The sequence below is a fragment of the Typopeltis vanoorti genome, chromosome 23, assembly GCF_054136105.1.
Source record: "Typopeltis vanoorti isolate ZY-2024b chromosome 23, IOZ_Tvanoo_1.0, whole genome shotgun sequence".
Taxonomy (NCBI): Eukaryota; Metazoa; Arthropoda; class Arachnida; order Uropygi; family Thelyphonidae; genus Typopeltis; species Typopeltis vanoorti.
Window position 1 is genome coordinate 48,323,123 of NC_143571.1, and position 23,291 is coordinate 48,346,413.

The following is a 23,291-nucleotide window of genomic DNA, read 5'->3' on the forward strand; positions in this document are numbered from 1 at the left end:
CTTAAGACTCAACGATTTTAGCCAATAACCATGGCGTCTTCGATGAAGGCATGGATCGCAAAGAGTAATGAACAAAATTATTTTGGGATCATCTTTCTGCTCTAGCATTAACGTTTATTATTTTTTAAAGGAGTTAAAGACCCATTAGACAGATTTTTGTATAATAAGAGAGATGGTGACATCTGTTAATGTTTTGTTTTCAGGGATCAGATACATAGTACAAAAGCAAACGAAAATAATAATAATAATAATAATAATAATAATAATAATAATAATAATAATAATAATAATAATAATAATAATAATAATAACCGCGACTGAAGACTTGATTCATTGTACACCAATATCAAAAACCTATTCCGGTGTTATTATTTCAGAATAATCATATAGTGTGATTTTTTTTCTATTTATTTTTCACATTATTACAGCTTTCTGGACGAGCTGTCGCTTAACTGATAAAAATGGGTTACCTCTGGTTTAGAGCAGCGGGAAAAGGTTTTCAAACTGTTTTTTTTTTTTCTTTTTTTTTTTCCCCGAAACAAATTACTCTTCAAGGTTTGTAACTATTCCCAACCGACGAGATTTAGCACTGCTCTAATAAGATAAACACAATAAATTAAATTAAACAAAGGAGAAGAAAGTATGTATCGTGCTAAAATGCATTTTCACTTTATTATCTTAAATAGCTGCACAGAAGACTCCGTTCATTTTGGAGCTATCATCTTTTGTGATATAATACCAACTCAATAATACCTACTGACAAGTTGTACTATTGCTGCCGAAATTTTACTTCATAAGTAGTTTATGATATTCATTCCTTCTTTTCGGTCTCTCATGAATTACCAATTTAATCACCGCAGATGTTCGCATAGCATTAAAATATATTACACCGTTGAACAGTTCGGAGAGCTTGAACTCTTATTACATTCTCACGCATTTATTTATGGAGATGACATCGCTGAAACAAAATTATGACCTGTCAGTAAAAGAGACGAGAGCTCCTTCGTCTCTTGGTTTTTTGACGGACCATATCCAGGAAACACGACACGTACGAAATTCTGTCCTGTCCGTAACGCATCTCGTGAAGTAGAATGACCTGAACCAATCATAAACGTGATCAGAAGACGACTCTTTCTAGGAAGAGTGAGAGAAGGAGAGAGAACAGTGGGAAGCCTCAAAACGACCTTCACACACACACACACACACACACACACACACACACACACACACACACACACACACACACACACACACACACACACACACACACACACACACACACACACACACACACACACACACACACACACACACACACACACATTCTCTCTTTCGTCTCTCGAACTTAACGCCTGTACATCACTTTTTTTTCTTTGACGTCAAGGACGATGCAACGCATGACGATGGTGGAATGGGGAGGTTCAAGGTTTGAAAAACGGAATGGCGAGAGAGAGAGAGAGAGAAAATTGGCTAGGGCGGAGGTGCTTAAATGGATTTGAATTATTAAAATATTCCTAATCACCCTCACGGTGATAATGATCACATCGATATCACTACCGCTACGAAAATTTTTCCTGTAGTTTGATTTGGTCTTATCACCTTTTCATCAAAATTTCGTTTACTAAATCCTGTGTTTTTATGAAATCTACAGCTTCCTTTCCTTATATAAAAATGCAGTTTTGTAGAATAATTTTTTTTTTCATCCTCTTTCTTTTGAATGAAAGCTGTGTAATTTAAAATCAGTTGCAAAAGCTGATTTAATTCTTAAACGCGAATATTTGCAATTCGATCAATGCATTGTCTCGTAGAAACTGTAATATATGGCTAATATGTATAAAAGCACCTATACAAGCAGTATTTCAGTGGTTTCTGGAAAGGTTTTATTTATATAAGACGTATATCTAAGACACTTCAAAGCTTTAGTGGGTGTGTCAGTGACGATATTGTCTTTCTACTGGGGGGGAAAAAAGTGAAAAATAGGAATTGGCAGTTTTTAAGCGAACTACCTCTAAAATTGTGAAATATTTGTGAATATTTTAAATCCCACGTGATTTAAATGGTCAACAAATATTTGCACACAAACATCTGATACAGATTGTTTGATATTTTCACCTCATTTTCCACAGGCACATTTGAAATTAAGAGGAACAGAACACGGCCTGAATCTAAAGAAATTTAAGTTCCATGACATAAGGTGGAAACCGAAACTTCTAAAAGCATAAACAGTCTAATGAATACCGTAGTTTAAATGTAAAATGAAGAAAGAAATGCAACAATGATTTTGAGCAAAAATTCAATACATAAATAAATAATCAAAACAGACTTTTTTTCGATAAATAAATAAAAAACACGCACATTTATATCGTATAATACACACTAACAGTACAACTTGTTTCAATCCACTTCAGGCCTCTAATCTCACATCGGACGACGAAAACCGTTTGCTATCTAAAGGCATTTTACAAACATCCATGCCAGAGTGGGATTTGAATCCACAGCTTTGGAGAGGAAATATGCATCCACTACAGTTATTGATACACCGCATAATCCGTGAAAGATATTTGTGCTATAATCCGTGTCCACTATATGAAATATAGTGGATGAGCACACAGAAATGGGTAACAAATACATGTACTGCTTCCAAACCACGTGGTTGGCTGGAAATCTGATTATGTAATTCAGATTTATTCATGAAAATATAGTGTTAGAATTACCTTCACATCGTGTCATCAAGTTCAGCCCACTTTAACAAAATGGATATTGACAGAGTAGGGATGCAGGATATTTGGTCACAAACCAAGCGATTAGGCTGTCAGAAAAATCCGGAACTAATTTAGTGTGAGTATATTTATTTTATAAATATTTAGGCATATTTTTTCCTTCGGATACAAATGTGTATTCTGATCGAACTCTAATTCGACCGCTGTTCGGTGGTTTGTAGAATGCAAAGATTCGAATAGTAAAGTACTCAGTACAATCGATAAAAGTAGCCAACTTTGTTAGAAACGATAGCATTTGTTCCAGCAGTTCCTCGACAGTCGCTAGTTGGATGTTTGTTTTCTCTAAAACACAGCGCATGCGTCGCAATGTGCCCAAATCTAATCCATCACAAAGTGTCACCATTGCTTTGGGTTTGAAGTACACCGTCACCTCTAATTATCTATTGATTTATCAAATAACAGAGAAGTTTGTTTTTATCTTAGCAGTTCTGCATATTAATAATGCAACTTGAAGAGGACAAAAGAAAAAGAAGAAAATATGTTGATACTGAGTTGGTACCAACTGTTACCAGGATAATAATAATAAAAAACAAACAAACCGGAAACGTTACTCTAGCCTATAAAAAAAGATTTACAGGTTTTGAAAAAAACAAAAAAAAACATCAAAATGCTTTGAATATAATATCAAAATTCCATTTCGAAATAGAACCAAACAGTTCTGATTGTACCTGGTCTTATCTATATTTTGATTATTGGGTGTAGTGCACTGTTGGATGAATAACTACTTTTTTATTGTGATTAACGTTCAAGCGGCAAACTTCATAATAATATGATGGCGATAATTTTATTTTATTTATTTTTTGAGATTTATCGATTCCAACATTACTGTATTTACCGTTGCACAGATTAGTTCTCTATTCATACATTAAGCAAATGGTCTTCTTCTCCGTGTAAAAGTCTTTGGAATATTCTGATCCTTCGCGACCAAGTCCGGACATTTTCATTCCTCCAAAAGGCATGTTTAAATTTCTGTAAAGCCAGCAGTTACACCATACAGTTCCAGCCTAGAGAGAAATTCAATTTGTTATTACTGTAACATTAAAAATATCTATATGTGCGGAAATGAGAGGTCATTTGATGAAATATTGTAAGTAATAGCGAATGGGGGAAAATGAGTTTGGTTTTTCGAAATGCAACAAGAAGTGAAAAAAAATTCTTTAATATTTTTTGTCTTTACTCTTTTTTTTTTTTAAAGTTGCAGATACGAGCTACAATAAAGTATCGTTATAAAAGCCATACGAAGTAATCAAAAATTCATAAATAATAATAAATCTACAAATTTATACTAAGAAATAATCCACGCACCTCTAGTTGTGGAGCAATCTGATGAATTCGACGAACATTGTTTGACCACAAACTGGCACAGAGTCCGTATTGAACATTGTTGGCACGAGCAATTGCTTCTTCTTCTGTATCAAAAGGTACAATACAGGTGACAGGACCAAAAATCTCCTCTTGCATGCAGCGAGATGTATCAGGAAGGTTCGTTAACACGGTGGGAACCACGTAATAACCCTATAGATAGAAGCTATACAATGTAGTGGTTACAGTTAATGAAGGAATCAGAGATACATCAGAAGAAGTATGGAAATGATTTTCAACAATCATAAACAGCAACAATCACTCAGTGTCATGGAGTTTCATGGAGATACCATGTAATAAATAAGAATCTATTTTGATTGAGGTAGACCATTTTTGTATCTCATCTCATCTTTCTTTTTCGCTCATTTACCTTGCGGTGTCGAGGGTTTATTAATCATTGGACCTCAAAGCGTTCACAGGATAAGGTGGTCAAGCCCTATGCCCCGGCGTATCCTATGTCCGTAGTGTTGAGTTCTCAAGGCCGGTTTCGGGATGAAAACCCCCAGGATAAACTAGGGGAAAACCCTACTGTCCACGCCCAAGACCGGTTAACTTGGCTATGGCTGAGGAAGATCCTTCAGCTCCTCACGTCACCGACGGGAATCGAACCTAGGACACCCCTTCACAACCATATGGTTGCAAAGCGCACAATCACTAGACTAACCGCGCGGACCATTTTTGCAAGAAGTAACAAATCAGCTGGTAACGAAAATGTCATATAAAGAAAGAAAATAATTTTGTGTGCGCTTAGTTATAATTAATCAAATATACATTTTATAAGAGCATCGAAAATCTTAAATGCGGAATAGGATGACTAAAAGGTTCAACTTTGGAATGAGAAAATTCAGTTAATACTTTCTTTGAAAGTAATATTATTCTACAAATTTTTCATAGCTTTGTTTCCTTGTAATATGGCTCTATTTCTCGGTTGTTTGTTGTGTACTTTGTAATTTTAGTAAATTTCTGGAATTGTTTAAAATAATTTGAAAATGGAAAAGGATGATCGTTTTGAGTTTTGGAAAAGGATGACCCTTGCGGGCATTTTAAAATGTTAATCAATCATCCAGGAGAAGAGAGAGAGAGAGAGAGAGAGAAAGAGAGAGAGAGAGAGAGAGAGAGAGAGAGAGAGAGAGAGAGAGAGAGAGAGAGAGAGAAATAATGTAGAATAATTATGAATATTTCCATATAAGTTTCATGCCGAAAAACTATCGGCGAAGGCAATTCGAAGTAAAGGTGGAGCATGCTCCCTCACTATTCTTGATATTTTCTCATAATGTAAAACACAGCTCCTAGGAGATGTATTACTGTTTTACATTATGAGGAGAGGTCACTACCCAGACCGGTTTCAACCTTTTTTGAGGTCTCATCAGTGAGTAGGTAGACCTGGAAGATATCAAAGCTTAGTGAAAAGAACTTACATACCTTCACTATACGAATGCCATAAAGGTGTAATTATATTTTAATAAAGATAAAAAACCAAAAGGCTAGTTTTCTGGCACCTTAATATAGAAAATAAGGGGATAAAACATCCTTTGTTTTTTTATTATATGAATATTTCCTTTCACATTTTGTTTTTTCCCCTCACATCCTGGAAACCTTAAAAATTATCTGCAGTTCAATACGATCAAATAAAACAGCGTACTAAGAATATTGGTTTGAATAATAATAATAATAATTTAATAAAAAAATTTTTTTTTTTTTGGTCTATATAATATAATAATAATAATATGCAGTACTTATAAGCTTTTAAGGCCCAAACGATCTGCCCAGATTGACCATGATTTTAAAGTAACGAAACGAAAAACCCAAGTTTCTGAAGGAAACTCTTCTACCACCATATAAGACCTGCTAACTCACCTTCAACTGGAGAGTCCTGATAAAGGGCTTTCCAACTTAAAGTGAATTAGCCGGTCGTCTAGACGGGATTCGAATACAGGTTTTTCGAACCAAAGGGCTTCTTTCAAACCAACTGAGCTATGGAGGTTCTGAATATTAGCAGATTTATGCAGTCTCGAAAGAATCGCGTTCTGGATATCGCTAACAACATGTTCTGCCATCTAGTAGTAGGAATATGAACTATTCTAAAATGTTGATAATGCTCTGTATGATAGAGTTTCGCTTCTAAGAGTACATGTTTCTTATTGATTAATACTTGTGAATTTTTAATGTTACATTATGTTTAATATCCAATGTCTTATGAATAACTCGTGTTTTTTTGGGTGTAGACAGAAATGGAATTTGAGCGTCATAGGATCTCATTTACTATTGAAATATCTAAAGCATATCATACTTCCCTCCGCTTGAATGACCGTGGACGAATGGCCTTACTAGATCAAGCAGGAGGTCGAATGGCCAAGGCGAATGATAAAGAGTAGAGGTACAGTTGTGTAATGAATACTTTATTAGAGTATTTAATTCTGGTGAAACAAGTTTTATGCCAAAGGGGATAGAAAGGGTTGAAGAATTAGAAGTGAGTCAAGTGGACATATTTAGGATGTTAAGTATTCTGGATACCAGCAAGGCAGTGGGACTGGAGGAAATTTTACCACAAATCTTAAGTATATGTGCTAAAGAACTATCGGCACTATTAACTTGGTTGTTTAATGAAAGTTTGACAACTAGAAAAGTCACCGGGAGGTGATAGGATGATAAAATACTGCTACTGGATAAAGGTGGGGGGAGAGAGAGAGCATTAATATGCCATAGGTCTCGTGACCGCTCTCTCTCTCTTTCTCTCTTTCTCTCTCTCTGTGTATATATATATATATATATATATATAATCACAATTATTCATTTTTACTCGGTAGAAAATATTATAAATTATTTTAAATGACTGATACCAAGAGAAAAAGAGATGACATGGTTTATTTAAAAAGATACTACTAGTTTACTAGTTTCGTTGAATGGATTAACTTCTTCAGGTATCACAATCAAAGAAATATACAAAAAATAACAGAGACTTAAAAATTGCATTAACAGTAGTACTTTTTTTTTGGACTAGTACTGTTAATGTACTTTAAAATAATTTATATATATATTTATATTTATATTTATAAATATATATATATATATATATTTATAAATATATATTTATATATATTATTTATATATATATATTTATATATATAAATAAATAATATATTAATACATATTTATATATATTTATAAATATATATATATATTTATATTTATATATATATATATATATAGAGAGAGAGAGAGAGAGAGAGAGAGAGAGAGAGAGAGAGAGAGAGAGGGAGAATAGAGGCATCAAACTGTAGTTAATGTTGTAATACTTCTGTGATTGTTAAAAGACAGTACAGAAACTGAAAACGCCTGGTATACAGACTTGAGCAGATGAGAATAATATTATCTGTGAAGTTCAGCAGGATTTGTTAAGGGGCACATTGTTTCAGTAATTTATGGTTGATGAGAGAAATACATACGCTGTAATTTTTTTTTTTTTTGAAAAGCATTTGACAGGTTGTTACGTAATAAATTGTTAAGTAATAGATATCAGGTTACTGAATTTGACTGGAAATTAATCGTCTGATATATCAAAGGGTTGTGTGTGTGGAGGGGGGGAAAGCAGGGAGAAGGAAGGTTACTAATGGGTTCTATAGAGCTGTGTACGAGAACATTACTGTTCAACCTTTATGTGATGACATTGTCACTGGACTTCAAGGAGCTATTCAGTTGTTTGTGAATGATGTGAAATTATGTCTATACACAAATGCCAGGAGCATTAGAAACAAAGGGGTTGAGTTTGTTACTTTATTGACTTCGATGTGGCCTAAGATTGTTGGCATCAGTGAAACCTGGCTATCAGAATCAGATATGGTAAGTGGGATCGAGTGTAACGGATATACTATTTTTAGGAATGACAGAAGAGATAGGAGAGGAGGAGGAGTGCTTCTAATGATATCAGATGACATAAGTCCATTTAGGGTAGAAATACAAGAAAACAATGATAGTAACAATGTCCCATGTAGCGATGAGTTTGAGTCTATTTGGTGTGAAGTGGAGGTTAACAGAATGAAATATATGGTGGGTGTCGCTACAGACCTAACGGCTCAGTTGTAGGGGAGATGCATCGCCAATTTATACTTATGTGTACCAAGCGAATGATCATTATGGGCGACTTTAATTTTTAAAACATTAATTGGGTAGAAGAGAAATCTCATGATAAGAAAGAACAGGAATTTATTGAATTGCGTCGAGAAAACTTTCTCAAGCATCATGTGAAAGAAGGAACACGAAGTCAAAAAGTGTTGGATTTGCTCATAGCGTCAGAAGGGACTCTGTCAAGAATATGGCTATTTTACCACCAACTGGCGACAGTGATCATGCTGTTCTTTCTTGAGAAGTATCTACTTGTATTGAAGCTCTGATTAAAACAGGCTACATGCTGAACTACAAAGCTGGAAATTATGATCAACTTAGAAGAATACTATCTTTGGTCCCACGGTATCAGTTACTGAATGGAAAAAATGTCAGCAATGCATGGGAATCTTTGAAAAAGTGCTTGAATGAGGCGGTATCTTAATGTATCCCTAGTGTTCGAAGAATAAATAGGTTGGGAGCGAAATGGATGTGCAGCTTATTAAGCAAGAGATCCACATCATCTTCTTCTTGTGGATCTCTTGTGGAGAGTGAGAGGAGTTATGAAATATATAAAGCTCAGGCCAGAAAAGTAACGAGTATTGTGAGAAAAGCTAAAACGGAGTATGAAAAGAAATTGGCCATGCAAGCTAAAAGCAATCCAAAAGAATTTTATCGTTATGCCGCATGCAAAAGAAAGAATAAATGTGGAAGAATAACTTTATTGAATGCAGATGAGAGAAATACATACACTGTAATTTTTTTTTGAAGAGCATTTGACAGTGTCGGAAGATAAGGAGATTGTTCAGTTAATGTGCTCACTTTGATAAGCTATATCAACCAGGTGTATGTAGCATGGTGCTACTGCTACGTTGGATGAAGAGTTAGAGGTTCATGAAAATGAGGTGGAAGAGCTCTTGCATAACCTGGATAAGAATTGTCAATAGGGACAGATGGAATATCAGCTAAAAGAATGTTCAGCTGAATTGGCTAGGCCTTTAACACATTTGTATAACTTGAGTATCAGCTCAGGAATGATACCACAGGAATGGAAGGAATGTATGATAGTTCCATTACATAAGGGTGGTGCAAATTACTATTTCTGGTGTGCGACCTATTACTATCTCTAGTGTGGTAGGTAGTGAAGATTTAGAGAAGTTGGTAAGAACGAACTCGCATACAGAAATGGGTAGACAAGCATTCTATACTCTGCAGGGAACAGCATGGGTTTGCTAAAGGAAGGTCATGTTTTAGCAATTAGCTCATATTTTATAACAATGTTATGGCCGAGTTGGATAAAGGGAATGGATACGCTATGATAATGTTGGATTTTTCTATGGCATTTGATAGGATACCACACGAAAGGCTGTTGCATAAACTGGAGAATATGGGATTGGAATATAAACTGTTGACTTGGATCAGGGGATAGTTGATAGACAGATATCAAAAAGTGGTATACAGTGGGTGCGAATCTGCCAGATTTAAGGTTACGAGTGGTGTACCTCAGAGTTCAATCCTTGGGCCATTATTGTTCAATCTATACATTAATGACATCAATCAGGGTCTATCATCACGATTTGCAATCGTTTGCTGATGATGCGAAGATAGGCAGGGCAATCAACGATGCTACTGATATTCAGCAATTACAAAATGATTTGAACAGACTGGAAATCTGGGCAAACCAAAATGGCTGTCAGTTTAATGTTAGTAAGTGTAGTTATGCACTTTGGCGTGATTAGAGTTCCAGCGGCATATTATATTAGCGGGGTTATGCTCCAAGGCAAGGGATCTTGGTGTATTGGTGGATAAGAATTTAAAGTTCAAAGGTCACATAGCAAAAGTTGCAAATACAACTCAGAGGATAATTTTTGTGCTGAAGCGAACCTTGACATGTAAGGATAAGGAAGTAATTTTTCCTCTTTATAAGGCTTTGGTAAGACCACACCTGGATTACTGTGCGCAGATTTCGTCTCCCGGGCTCGAAGGGGGATAAATAAGCTGTGGAAAGGGTACAAAGAAGAGTTACAAAGATTATATCCGGATTATGGGATTTAAATTATGAGGACAGATTGCGAGTATGTGGAGTGCAGACAGACTCTGGTTAACAGGAGTCTGTCTCCCAGCCTTCCATATAACGAAAAATGAAATTTTTCGTTATATGGAAGGCTGGGAGAGAACACAGGGGCATCCATGGAAGTTAAGGTTGTTCTCAGTCAAGAAAGGGTTAAGAGGTAGGTTTTTCTCCCAGATAGCAGTGAGTGAGTGGAATAATTTGCCCTTAGGGGGTAGTTAGTGCATGTAGTGTGAATGAATTTAAGGGAAGGCATGATAGTTTGTTTGGGTGATTTACAGCCTTCCTCGATGCGTCCTTGACTCCCTGTAGGTCTCAGATAATAATAATAATAATACCCTATATAACCATCTGTTATTAATGTAAATAATTAGATCAGAAAATATGACGCCCTACTAGCATTCAGTTTGAATTAGCTAAAAGGGCAGAACGAAAGGTAGACTGAGATAGTTACGTATAATTAACTTATTTATTTGCTTAATTTTGGGGCTTCTTATTCGTGAAGTCCAATTTAGCTAGAAGAATCGTACTGTAGGGTGGAAGAATTTGCTCTAAACATAAAGATTAGCATGCGTTGGGAGAAGCGGGAGGATTGGCTACACATAAAAGTTTGATATACGATGGAGAAAAAGCATCTTCAGCTTAACTAATTTAATTTTATGTAATTAAATTGCTGCATAAAACTATAATCACCTGTTTATTTTCCGATGGAAGTTTCAAATTCTTCTGGTCTTTATCATCCCCACAAAGAAAACGAGCCCCTTCGTACTTGGCTAATTCAAGATAGCTTCTCACTTTCTCCCAGTGGGGTTTGCTGTTCAGTGGGCCCAACCAAGTGTCTGGTGAAGAAGGTGACCCTACTGTAATTTTTCTACAGAATTGAAAATAAATTGCTAAGGTGTTTTCAGACAATCTCTTACTTATTATTAGAATAGAATTTATAAGTTATCATAATTTATAATAGTATAAAATACAATTTTTAAAACTTAAAAAGACTAATTAATGTAATCTACATATCTACATTACCTTTGTACAAAAGGACGTTAATAGAAAAAAATTATGATCAATTTTATATGCAATTCCTGATGCACTGAACTATAAATGTATTTATAAGCGCTACATTGCAATTTATTTGAAGTTCCCTGCAAAAGCACAGGTTGCAAGCTCCTGCTGTAGAAACACTATTTGTTAAGCTAAAATGTTGAGCTTCCATGTGAATTTTAGGAACGAAAAATAAAACTTACTTGGCAGCTTCCACAAACTTTTCGAGAAACTGAGAATAAAGAGGTCTTTCGACATAAATCCTACTAAGAGAGAGACATACCTGGCCTTGGTTGAAAAAGCTTCCTCTGAAATATCAAAAAATAAATAAACAAAATAAAATTTCTTGCTTTGTAGATTACATCATCGTTATTATAATTATTATTAGTAGTAGTCGCATTAGAAACGCATTAACAATGCTGTCTTTAAACCGCTCTGAACTTTGCTTCTGTTTATCGATTTTTAGCACTCAGTATTCAAGAATGCGCTTTCTTTAGATCAAATAATAGGTGAATTGTTTCATATGATTATTAATAATATACTATCGTGTTAATGTTCAAGAGCACTATGGTGTAATGTTTCAAGTTTGTGGAATAATATAATTTGCAAGTTATGGAAATTCAATTGACAGGTTCCATAACTTTTAAATATCTTGCCTTAGATAATAACATCAGAAAGAGCTTGCCATGCAGCAGTCTGGATTTAAATTGAGTTGTATTGAGTAATTTGAGTTATATTTATTCCACGCACTGTATCTAGTTTTACAAAGCATTTTCTCACCCACAATCCCAAATTTATATCATCAGCTCAGCTGTAGCGACTAATAAATCCTCCATACAGATAGATACCCTCATCGGTCCACAGAAATAGCCACAGACTTCATTTTGGGTTTGCCTTCAGTGCACGCTCGGCTAAAATCCATTCTGCACTGAAGACAAGAGATAACTTAGTGGACTATTAATGGTTGCAAGTATTAATAATAACCAGCCCCAGATCAGTCGTTCACCGAAATGTTGACAGTCACACTTGCCGAGAATACAGGAAATATGTTTGAGAAAACAGAGTTAGCTGGCAGACCATCGAGAGAGAGAGAGAGAGAGAGAGAGAGAGAGAGAGAGAGAGAGAGAGAGAGATGTGATTCATATGATAGAGTATTATAGCTTATGACAGGTTTAGGATATACTACACCAGCTGCATGCAATAATTGTTGTGGTGAAAGCACTGAAAAACAATGCACTTTGCAGTGGAGGCACTGCAAAAGTGACGAGATGCACTGCACGTCATTTCCAAATCTGACGAGTCACATTCTTTAGACATACGGTGTGGCGCGAGTCCACAAAAATTTGCTACGAGAGCAATTTTGAATTCTGAAAATCTTTTGTGAGGGGATCCAAAATACGGGTGTACATTAAAAGAAGAATAAGGTATATTATATTTGATTTTTTTTTTGTAAGAAAAAAAAACGATGCGAAAAAAAAATTAAAAATAAACAAAAGATATACGAAAAATTAAAACGGAGTTTTCTCGTTAATTTTGAAAATGAACTTAACAGAATCTTACTTTATCAAACTAGGAATACATTTCTGCAGATCAGTATCAGCAAATACAACAGCAGCATTTTTTCCGCCCATCTGAAACAAGGAAAAAAAATGAAAAATATATTAAATTAGTGATGCACTTAAAATAATTAAAATATTGAAAACAAAGTAAAACTATTATTGATTATAACAATTAAATATGGGAAAAAAGTTTCTTCTCCCCCCAAAATAAGTTGGGTACAGATTTCAGGCTTGATCTCTGAAATGTAAAAGGTTATTTAAAAACGTGGCCTTCCATCCAGATAGATATCTGATTAATTTAGACAGAATTTCAGCACATAGACATATAACCAACGGACAAATGTCACTTCCTTAAAGCAGTGGAGAGGACAACGCGACATTTGTACTTCAGTTCGAATCTTATCTATCCAGGTTGCAAGGAACATTTCTTCTATATTTTATGCTATAAAAACCAACAGAATTTTTATGACAGAATTTTTTTTCCAACCAACTTGGGTTAAACTCCCACAAAAAAAATAACCAGTCATCTGGAGAACATACTAATATATAATAACTGGTTTTGTATTCTTAGTTGCCTCTTTCTTAATATCCATCAGCCAATGACATAATCATAAACACTGGTCTGAAAATATAAAATTAATACTAATAAACTCAAAACTGTTTGGTTACATTGCACCATTTTTTTAAATTCTGAACACTGTTCTATACCAGTGCTAAAATCAAACACGTGACCATAGAATTCGTCTGCTTTGTTCTGGGTTTGAAGCAATCCAAATACCTTTTTCTTTTTTCGAGAAAAATAATCAAAAAATCAGTAAATAGAGTAGGCGAGACCTTTAAACACTATCCAGCTTTTGGAGACTGAGTGGGTAGTTCAATCTCCACCGGTAGTCAATCAGAGATAGCTGACCCATGTCTATCACCAATTATAGCAGCCACCGATGAAAAGGCTGGCAAACAAGTGCTTCCATCTCTTGGTACCTAACCCTAACAAGATATGTTACTTTCTGAAATAACGTAGGTACTACGGTCGATTTTCTTGAGTTTACGGGATAAAAAAACCGAGTTTCCGGAAGGAAAAACCAGCTTGCCTGTGCCAGAGATCGACTAACTTGGGAATCGGTCGAAGAAAGGCTTAGAAAAAGTTCCTCCAGTCGGCGACTAGACTTGAACTTAAGTCTGACTTCAAGCGACCAAGAGCAGAGGACGCAAGCGCCACTTCCACTGAGCTACGCCGGCCTCAGTGAGAAAAATAATATGCATATTAAACGTTATTCGAGGTAAATGGACACTTTAAGTAATTTCGAAAGGAACTCTTCATTTATATGAGTTATGAAAAAAACTTTGAATTTATTATCAGTATTTAAAAAAGAGAATCATTCTTACCGAAGTGAAAATTTTATTATTACTGTTATTATTATTAGACTACTAGGGAGGGAGGTCATACATCACCTACACCAGCCGTCATGCTTTTCTTCTTCTTCTCCCTTCTACGTATTAGGCCTACTGGCCTGTTACAGAGCTAACTTAAGTTTAAGTTGTCCCTTTTAAGTCGTCCCCGTTCCGAGGATAAGGTGACTAGCCCTATGCCTCCCATCATATTCTGTGGCTGTAGCGCTTGTCTTCACGGGGCTGGTTTGCTTGCTTGCGGGAGGAAAAACCCCAGATGAACTGCGGGGAAACCCTGCTGTCCATGCCCAAGACCAACTAACTTGGCTAGTCTGAGAAAGATCCTTAAGCTCCTCACGTCGGCGACGGGAATCGAACCCCGGACACTCCTCTCTCAGGCATATGGTTGCGAAGCGCATAGCCACTAGGCTAACCTCGCAGACGTCATACTTTTGTTAAACTCATTTACATTAGATGCACTCATTACTTCAACGGGCAAACTGTTCCAGTGGCCGTTGAGAACAAAATCTAGCTCTTACCCCTTTCTTAACTGCACACAAACGTAAATTCCTCGGATCCTCTTGTCCTCTCCCCGCCTTCCATATAATAAAAAAAATTATCAACGATATCCTATAACGCAATCTCAACAGTTTATAAACCTCTATCATATCACTCCTCTTCCCTCCTACCATTGTCTGCAGTCAACATACTCTCAATCTAACCTCGTTAGCTACATTCCATAATCCCGATATCATCTTTCTAACTCTTCTTTGCAGCCTTTCCACGGTTTCTTTATCCCTTTGCAACCCAGGAAACCAAATATGTGCACAGTAGTCCACGTACGGTACAGTCCGCGCGGTTAGCCTAGTGGCTTTGCGCTTCGCAACCACATGCCTGGAGAAGGAGTGTCCCAGGTTCGACGCTTGTACAGCCAAAAATATATACCCCCCCCCCAGCTGCAGACTAGGCGGCAAGTCGGTTGGGAGTGGTACTAACAGGTAGTCGCATCTAAATAACACGCGGATCCTGCATAGGAAACGGGAATAACGCGTAGTGAAAGAACAAGAAGAAGTCCAGGTGCGGTACACTCAACAACTTATAAAGAAGCAAAATGACGTCCATATCTTTATATGTCAAAGTTCGTTTTGACATCGCAATTCGACAACTCATCCTTTGGGTTGTATTTGCAATTTTTGTTATGTGACTTTTGAACTTCAACTTTCTATCGACTATAATCCCAAGATCTCTAGTTTCGTCAGCTATTCCAAGCAATAAGCTGCTGGATATCGCATCGTTGTATTGGTCACCGCACGTAATAAGTGAATCCGACACTGCCCGTTGAGCAGTGTCGCAAAAAATAAATTGTATGCTTGCGCGCGCTATTTCTGTGAGATACGAAACTTTTATTATCGGTGTGTGTTCGTGGTGAGGGTGAAATATTTATGGTAAATCGTATTTTATTTTGTTAAAATAACATATAAGTATTTATTTATTATAGATACAAGGCTGAATTATGACGAGTGTCACTGTTGAAAATATGAAAAGAATTATATTTTTTCAATTATCGTTACACGAAACAAATGCACTGGGATCTTACGCAGTGTCGGAATGTCGAAACCGACACGACTTGTTGAACAGTGTCGCTATAGATAAATTGTATGCTTGCGCGTGTTATTTCTGTCTACGAAACTTTTATTATTGGTGTGTTCGTGGTGAAGGTCAAATATTTTTAATAACGCAGTTTTTTAATATGTAAATTTACTTATTAATAAATTGATTACTGATTAGGAAAAAATGAATTCTTTTTCTTATTTTGTATATGCAGCACCCCAACTTAAAATTTTCACCAGCCGCCACTGGTGTATATATATAATTCAACGTTATAGCTATGAACCGAAGAAACTTTGATAATGACAAATGTCAGAGTTCAATGTACGATAATACGATATCCATTATGTAAACAGTATTTCACCTCGAGAGATAGCTTCTTGACTTTGGCAGCAGTAACCTCTCCAATGTGGGTTCCGGTTCTAGTACTTCCAGTAAAAGAAATGGCTGCAACATCAGGATGCGTGATCAACGATTCTCCAGCTTTATGTCCATAACCAAACACCAAATTTACAACCCCAGGAGGAAGGCCTAGAAACAATTTGTAATTAAAAGCAAAATATCTCTGAAAAATATAATCAGATGAAATCATAATTCGTACTCTTTAGTGCACAAATTATTATTTTACTGTAATATGAATAAAATATTAATTAAATAAATATAGATTGCATAATGATACTGCTGGACTTTGCTAAGGCCTTTAACATCATGTGCATACCACATGATGTCAAAGATTAGAATTCCATACCACATGGAATTCTAATCAGTAAATTGCAGCACATGGGGATGGATATAGGGTTGGTGAGATGGATAGGAGGGTGGTTGATAGAGAGATATCAGAGAATAGTTTATTCAGGAGTGGAGTCCAAAAGAAGGCCCGTTACTAGTTGTGTGCCGCAGGGTTCTATTCTTGGACCACTGCTATTTAATTTGTTCATTAATGATATGAGAAAGGATCTGAGAGGAACTGTTCATTTATTTGCTGATGATGCGAAGTTGGGTAGAGCAATAGTGAATGCACATGATGTAAACATTTTGCAGGATGATTTGGATAGTTTGGAGGACTGGGCTAAGGAGAATGGATGTCAGTTTAATGTAGCAAAGTGTAAGGTTATGGGGTGAAAAAATTAGCAGCAGTATATCACATTGGCGGATCTGTACTCCAGGAGGTTGACAAAGCCAGAGATTTGGGTGTGTTGGTGGATAGGGAGTTGAAGTTTGGGGGGGGGGGCACATAGGAAAAGTGGCTAAATCAGTTCATCAGATCACTTGGTTACTGAAGAATACTTTGACGAGCAGAGATAAGCAAGTTATTGCTTATCTCTGCTCTTTAAGGATTTACAGTCATGGGTGCCATGACTGTAAATGAGTTCAAAGCAAAGTATGATAAAATGCTGTGCGAATGACGAATAATTGTTCTTGATATCATATTTAGGGCCTCCCTCGATGACGGTTATTATCCTCGATTATTATTATTACGGGCAACTCCAAGGAGTCCTTGGAGTTGCCCGTAATAGTAATAATAATAATAATAATAATAATAATAAGTTAATAATAAGTTAATGCATTGCAACTAAACTGCATTCCATATTTACTGATCGTTGCTATTTTATATAATGTTCTTATAGCAAATTATATTTCATAAATAAACGTCTTTATCAAAGATAACTGAGTATTACTATCTGTAGAAAAAGAGCTGTTGCAGACTAAACACAGATACTTGGTTTTTATTATTAGATAAGAGTCTTGTGATAGGAGTCGGCTTGTAAATAAGATTCCAAAAGGTATGTGCAAAGGGCGCCAACTAGGACAAGTAGTTGATATTGATTAAACAGTATTAGGGGAATGTATTTTTTATATTATTATTATAATTTTGTCTTCAAGCGCTTATATTACAAATAAAATGTTATTAAGGGACAGACGCTATGTACCGTGCACTTGCGAAAGATTATTTCAACGCCACCATGTAAACTGATAATGTGAAAGTCATTATGAAATGACTTTTTATATACATTAGTAAATGTATATAGAATAGAGGTTGGTTAGCGTTATAACCGAAACAGCTAAGGCTGAGGCTGTATCTGTTATGTTTGCTATCTGCGCTTGTTCTCCGGAATTTATTTTGAGGAGAAAAAAAAAAGCTCCACTTTCCAGGAGAAAAAAACGTACGAAAATTCTTCTCCGTACGATTTCGAAATTGTGAGGGGGGGGGGGGAATCCTTCCGAATAACTCAGGACATCAGGTAAAATTAAAAAATCATATCTTAGCCTATTTGGATTTTTGTTTGAAGCGAATTATTAACTGTTGCCCTTACCGGCTTCCACGAATACCGAGCAAAGCATCCATGCGGTAACAGAAGTGAATTCGCTTGGTTTAGCAACTACCGTATTACCATAGATCAGTGCTGGAGCTAATTTGAATGTCAACAGAAGAAGAGGAAGATTCCATGGGACAATCACTCCAACTACTCCGACAGGAACATGAACGGTATAGTTGAGAACTCCATTTTCGGGTTCATTTATCGCCCTAAAATAAAAAGTAATTAAAATGTAAAGTCTTATGAAATCGAAAATAGTCTGAAAACGACTTCTAATTTTAAGATTATTTTTGATATATGTTAAAATGTTAATCAGATATTTTCTTAACATCCAAACATCTGTGCGAAAAAGAGAAACAAAACACAACATAACCGAAAAATACGATTATTTAATTTAAGAAAATTTAAAAGCCGCTAAATTCAAATTCGTTTAAAATATTTAAATTAATATTTTATTTGTTACTTATATATACAACTTAAACCGGTTGGACGGCATGTTCATTATATATAATGAAATATGACTTCGAGAATAGTTAATCAAGTGAAATTGTTGTCCTCCTTGTGAATACATAATTAGCTGCTTACTTGTCGGTATCACATGCAGTAAGAGACGCAAAATGACGAAAATTGTGGACACTTCTGGGGATATCCAGTGTTCTAGTAGCGGTCAAAGGTTTCCCTTGGTCTCTTGATTCAGCTTCAGCAAACTTTTCCAGTCTAGATTCAATTATGTCGGCAACACGCCAGAGTATTTTGGCTCGTTCTGCAATGGATGTGCTTGACCATCTAGATTGCGAAACAAAAGAAATAAATGTATGTATATATACGTGAATCATTGGTTGCCTTCCAATCCAAAAACATTTTTACACATATTCATATATATATATATATATATATATATATATATATATATAAGCATACTACTTAAAAAGTAATATGCACGGACTTTGTTTTAAAATTTTTTATTTTATTTATTTATTTTTTTAGAAAAAACGATTATTTTGATGGCTGAGATACAATCGTTCAGGTTTTTGCTGCCCTCCCCCCCCCCCCAAATTTGATGCTCTTCAGCAATGCCTTACTTGTTTTAGAGGGCGACGACAATATTTATCGTTAGATATTTCGTGATGTTTTTCGTAATACGGTCTTAAAGACCATATATTACAGTTCTATTAGGGGGCAATGTGGCTGGATATAAACTGAAATCATTTGTGATATGGCACAGTGATAATCCACGAGCCTTCAAAAACATTAGACGCATACTCTTCCAGTTCATTATCAGAGTAATAAGAAGTAGTGGATGAATCAAAAATTGTTTGAGGATGCCTTTTATTTATTTATTTAGCTATGGCTCACACATGAAAAGTTACATTACAGTAATCCTTAATATATATGGACATAGTAATAGACATATATACAATAATAAGACATAATCCAGTCATAAAAGAGACACTCAAGAATCAAGAATAGACTACAACTGAATGTCTTGGTTGATTATCCAGTCAACTGCACTTGGGGTAGCGTGGATGAAGTCTGACAGGTTTCCACTGTATGCACGTAGGACACATTCTGCTGTAATATGATTAATTGTCTGGCAGGGTGATCCACAGTCGCACCTGGGTGAGGCAATCATGCCCCATTTGTAAAGGTGGTCTTCACATCTGCCATGGTTGATGCGGATTCGGTTAAGGGCAGACCAAGTTTTCCGAGGTAGGTCAAAACCCGAAGGTATCTGTGTTGGGTCCACTAATTCATGGAAGACCGCCATTGAAGTGTTACATCAGGACTCTTTCCACTTCTCTTTCATGTTGAAACTTGTCTCTGCAAATTTTTTTGCTGTTAAGATTGGAGGGTGCCTTGGCTTTAGCCTGTTTATTTTTAGGGGTGGGATGTCTTCATGGATTGGAAGATTTTGGATTTCCATGATTTTGCTGTATTCATGTAGAAGAAAGTTGGATCTGTGGATGTGTGGAGGCAGGATGTTGCTTAGTACTGGGAGCCAGTAGGTTGGGATTGATTTTACAGTTCCAGAAATAAGGCGCATAGTGGTGTTAAGCTGGGCATCAACCAAATACACATGGGCGCTGTTCAGTCATACGGGTGAGAAGTATTCAGCTGGAGAGTAAACGAGGCCAAGAGCAGTGCAGCGAAGCGTTGTTGCTGAGGCACCCCAAGTTGTTCCACATAGTTTTTGCAGTATATTATTTCTTGTTTTTAGCTTGGATGCTGTGTTAATGAGATGTGGCTTAAAAGATAGTGTTCTATCCAGAGTGACGCCCAGATATTTTGGGAATCTGTTGCAGCGTAGCAGTTTGTGGTTGAAGCAGACCATGAGTTCTTTGTTAGCCTGGTTATTGTTCAGGTGGAAGCATGAAACTTCTGTTTTGCTAGGATTTTGGCGTAATCTCCATTTGCTGAAGTATTCATCCAGGACTGCAAGGTCGTTTGTTAGTGTATCTTCCATTGTAGTAAAATTGGTGTGTCTGGTGGCTAGAGCAATGTCATCAGCGTAGCTAAAATTCTTGTAGGCCGTATTAGGCAAATCTGCGATGTATACGTTAAAAAGGAGGGGAGCCAGAACTCACACTTGTGGTAGTTCATTATCCAGTGTTATGCCTTAATCGACTGTTATGCGAGTGAAATGGAAAGCTATTGTGTAAAAGGAAATGTGGAGTTTAAAAGTTTATTAATTCTAGATATAATGCTTCAGCTTATCCACCTTACATCGGTGATCTTCACCCCAAGAACATATTTCTCCTTCAAAACACTGCTTCATTGATCCAACCAATGGATCAGGGAGAGTTCTTGCAGTGTTTCAAGCTTATTATCTATGGAGCCATTTCTGCCACTGAAGGAAATCATTAGACTCATGCAATTCTGGACAGCATTCAATATTTATCATGCTATTACTGTGGCTTGGGATGAAGTGACCTCTCAATGTATGAGCAGCATATGGAAAAAGACATTGAAAAGGTTTGTGCAAGATTTTGGAAGTTTTAAAAAATATGAAGACCTTTTAAATTGAGTGAAGAAATAGTGGGCCTAGCAAACAATCTAAATCTCGAAGTGAATGATAACGACATAGTTCAACTCATAGAAAGCCCCTGAAGAGTTGACCAACGAAGAATTGGTCAAACTTGAGGCTGAAGGTTGCAGAAGAGGAAGAACGAGAAAAGGAAGAGGGAAAAGAGAAACAAGAAGCGGTAGTTAAAGAATTCACAGTGAAAGGTCTTGCAGAAATGTTCTGTTAAGTTAGCAACGTTCTCAAAATTGCTGAAGACATGAATCCCAATGTTGAACGCTACGTATTAGTAGAAAGGTAAGTACATGATGCGATTGCGTGCTATAAACAAATTTCTGATGAAAAGAAGAAGAGGAATAAACAAAGCACATTGGACATTTTCATAAAAAAAAAAAAAAGGTTACACCAGAAGAGCCGCAGTCTGATCGTTCACATAGGGAAGGTAATGAATATGTGATTGTGGAGGAAGATTTGGGTGACTATCCTCCTGTTTTATAGTGGCAGTAACGCACAGTACAGTTTTATAATAAAGTTTAAAAATTAAAATGACAGTATATTTATTAAGGTTAAGTCCCTAACCGTCTATAACTTTGTTCATTTAATGTATCGACTTACGTCCTGCCGGATGGAATGGCGCCTGGACGTAAGTCGAGGGTTGACTGTAGCCACAAGTGAATTTCTATGGAGATAATAGTATGTTATTTCATATAACCATTAATCACAATGAATAACCCATTTTCAGAACAACTTACTAAACAGCATTGCTGCTGAACAGTTCAATTGGTAGAATCAAATCACTACTTTCAGCATTCTCTTAAGGGAAGGTCATGTGGGCTTTGACCCAGGACAATGTTTAACACGTTTCAGGTCTATTAAACATTAACAAAGAACTTTATTACTATTATTATTTCAATTCAGAGAAACATGAAGTTCTGTAGATATCAAACTTTTGATTCCGTTCACATTCGGTTTGGAGAGTCATAGAAGGAGGAGCATACAAAAAAAGTCAAGGATTATGACTCCAAATGCCTCAAACATCTGTGCCTACGTTACCCTCCTTTTTCCTATCTGGTACTTGTTAGAAGTGCATACAACATTCTGCCTACGTAGATAAAGTGCCACTTTGTGCCTATCATTTCTAGATGGCTGATCACCGTTATAAGTGTGTAAATATTTGGATTCGCTTTTATTGCGTATATTATCAGAACCACTCTGAATCTCTTTGCATTGTTTTTGAAAAAATAAGTCGTTAGATGAAGTCAGTATTGCTGTTCATCATCTTACAAAGCTATAGAACTACTGCCAAGCCTTTAGAAGCCAAAGACAAAAATAACTTGTCCTTATTTTTATTAAAAAAATTATATAATTTTTTCCGAAATTTCCCATTAAACAAGTCAATAATTTCCTGTTATACGCAGGCACTTGTAATTGGCATAAGCGACATAATATACAACGGTAGGTTATCAGTTAACATTGGATTTATTTATACATAGCAACGACTCGCTAGTTTTAATGTTAGCCATGCGCGAGTTCGGTTGAACTCATTGCGGTATCTGCTGTAAAATACGTATATATTATTAAACAAGTTACACAAATGTTCATATTAAGTGCACACTGTCAATTCAAACGGAAGTCACTTACTCTTTGAATGCCCTTTTTGCTGCTTCTACTGCTCCATTCACTTCTTTTTGTCCGCTATCAGGCACCTTTGCGCAAACTTCACCAGTCGAGGGATCATAGCTATCAATATACTGCTCGGTTGAGTAGAATTTACCGTCAATAAAATTTTTTATTTGCACAATTTCTTTCTTTCTAGCTGTCATGATTTTGAATCAGAGGGATGGTGTCTTTAAAGACTAATTCTAACTATTCCTTGAGGATTACTCTGATGTATGTTCAGATACGTTAGCACCTAGCAGACGTTACTAGATATAAGAACGCCATATTCTGTGTAATGTCGGAAAAATAAACTAGTTCAGAGCATTATCTCATGACCTTGTCCTTCTCATCTACGACGATTGGCCGCCACCTTACAAGATT

At 36.1% G+C, this 23,291-nt stretch overlaps 1 protein-coding gene across 1 annotated transcript; it reads right to left on the minus strand.

Annotated features, from left to right (window-relative positions):
* Positions 1 to 3,542: 3,542 nt before the first annotated feature.
* LOC150093828 (2-aminomuconic semialdehyde dehydrogenase-like) lies at positions 3,543 to 23,244 on the minus strand. Its single transcript, XM_090412649.1, has 9 exons — positions 22,893 to 23,244; positions 18,815 to 19,015; positions 18,227 to 18,438; positions 16,276 to 16,442; positions 12,916 to 12,986; positions 11,559 to 11,663; positions 11,008 to 11,185; positions 4,086 to 4,295; positions 3,543 to 3,784 (listed from the first exon to the last, which is right to left on the minus strand). Exons 1-9 carry the CDS (start codon positions 23,072 to 23,074, stop codon positions 3,635 to 3,637), a joined length of 1,476 nt encoding a protein of 491 aa, XP_090268775.1. The 5' UTR covers positions 23,075 to 23,244; the 3' UTR covers positions 3,543 to 3,634.
* Between the last annotated feature and the right edge of the window lie 47 nt (positions 23,245 to 23,291).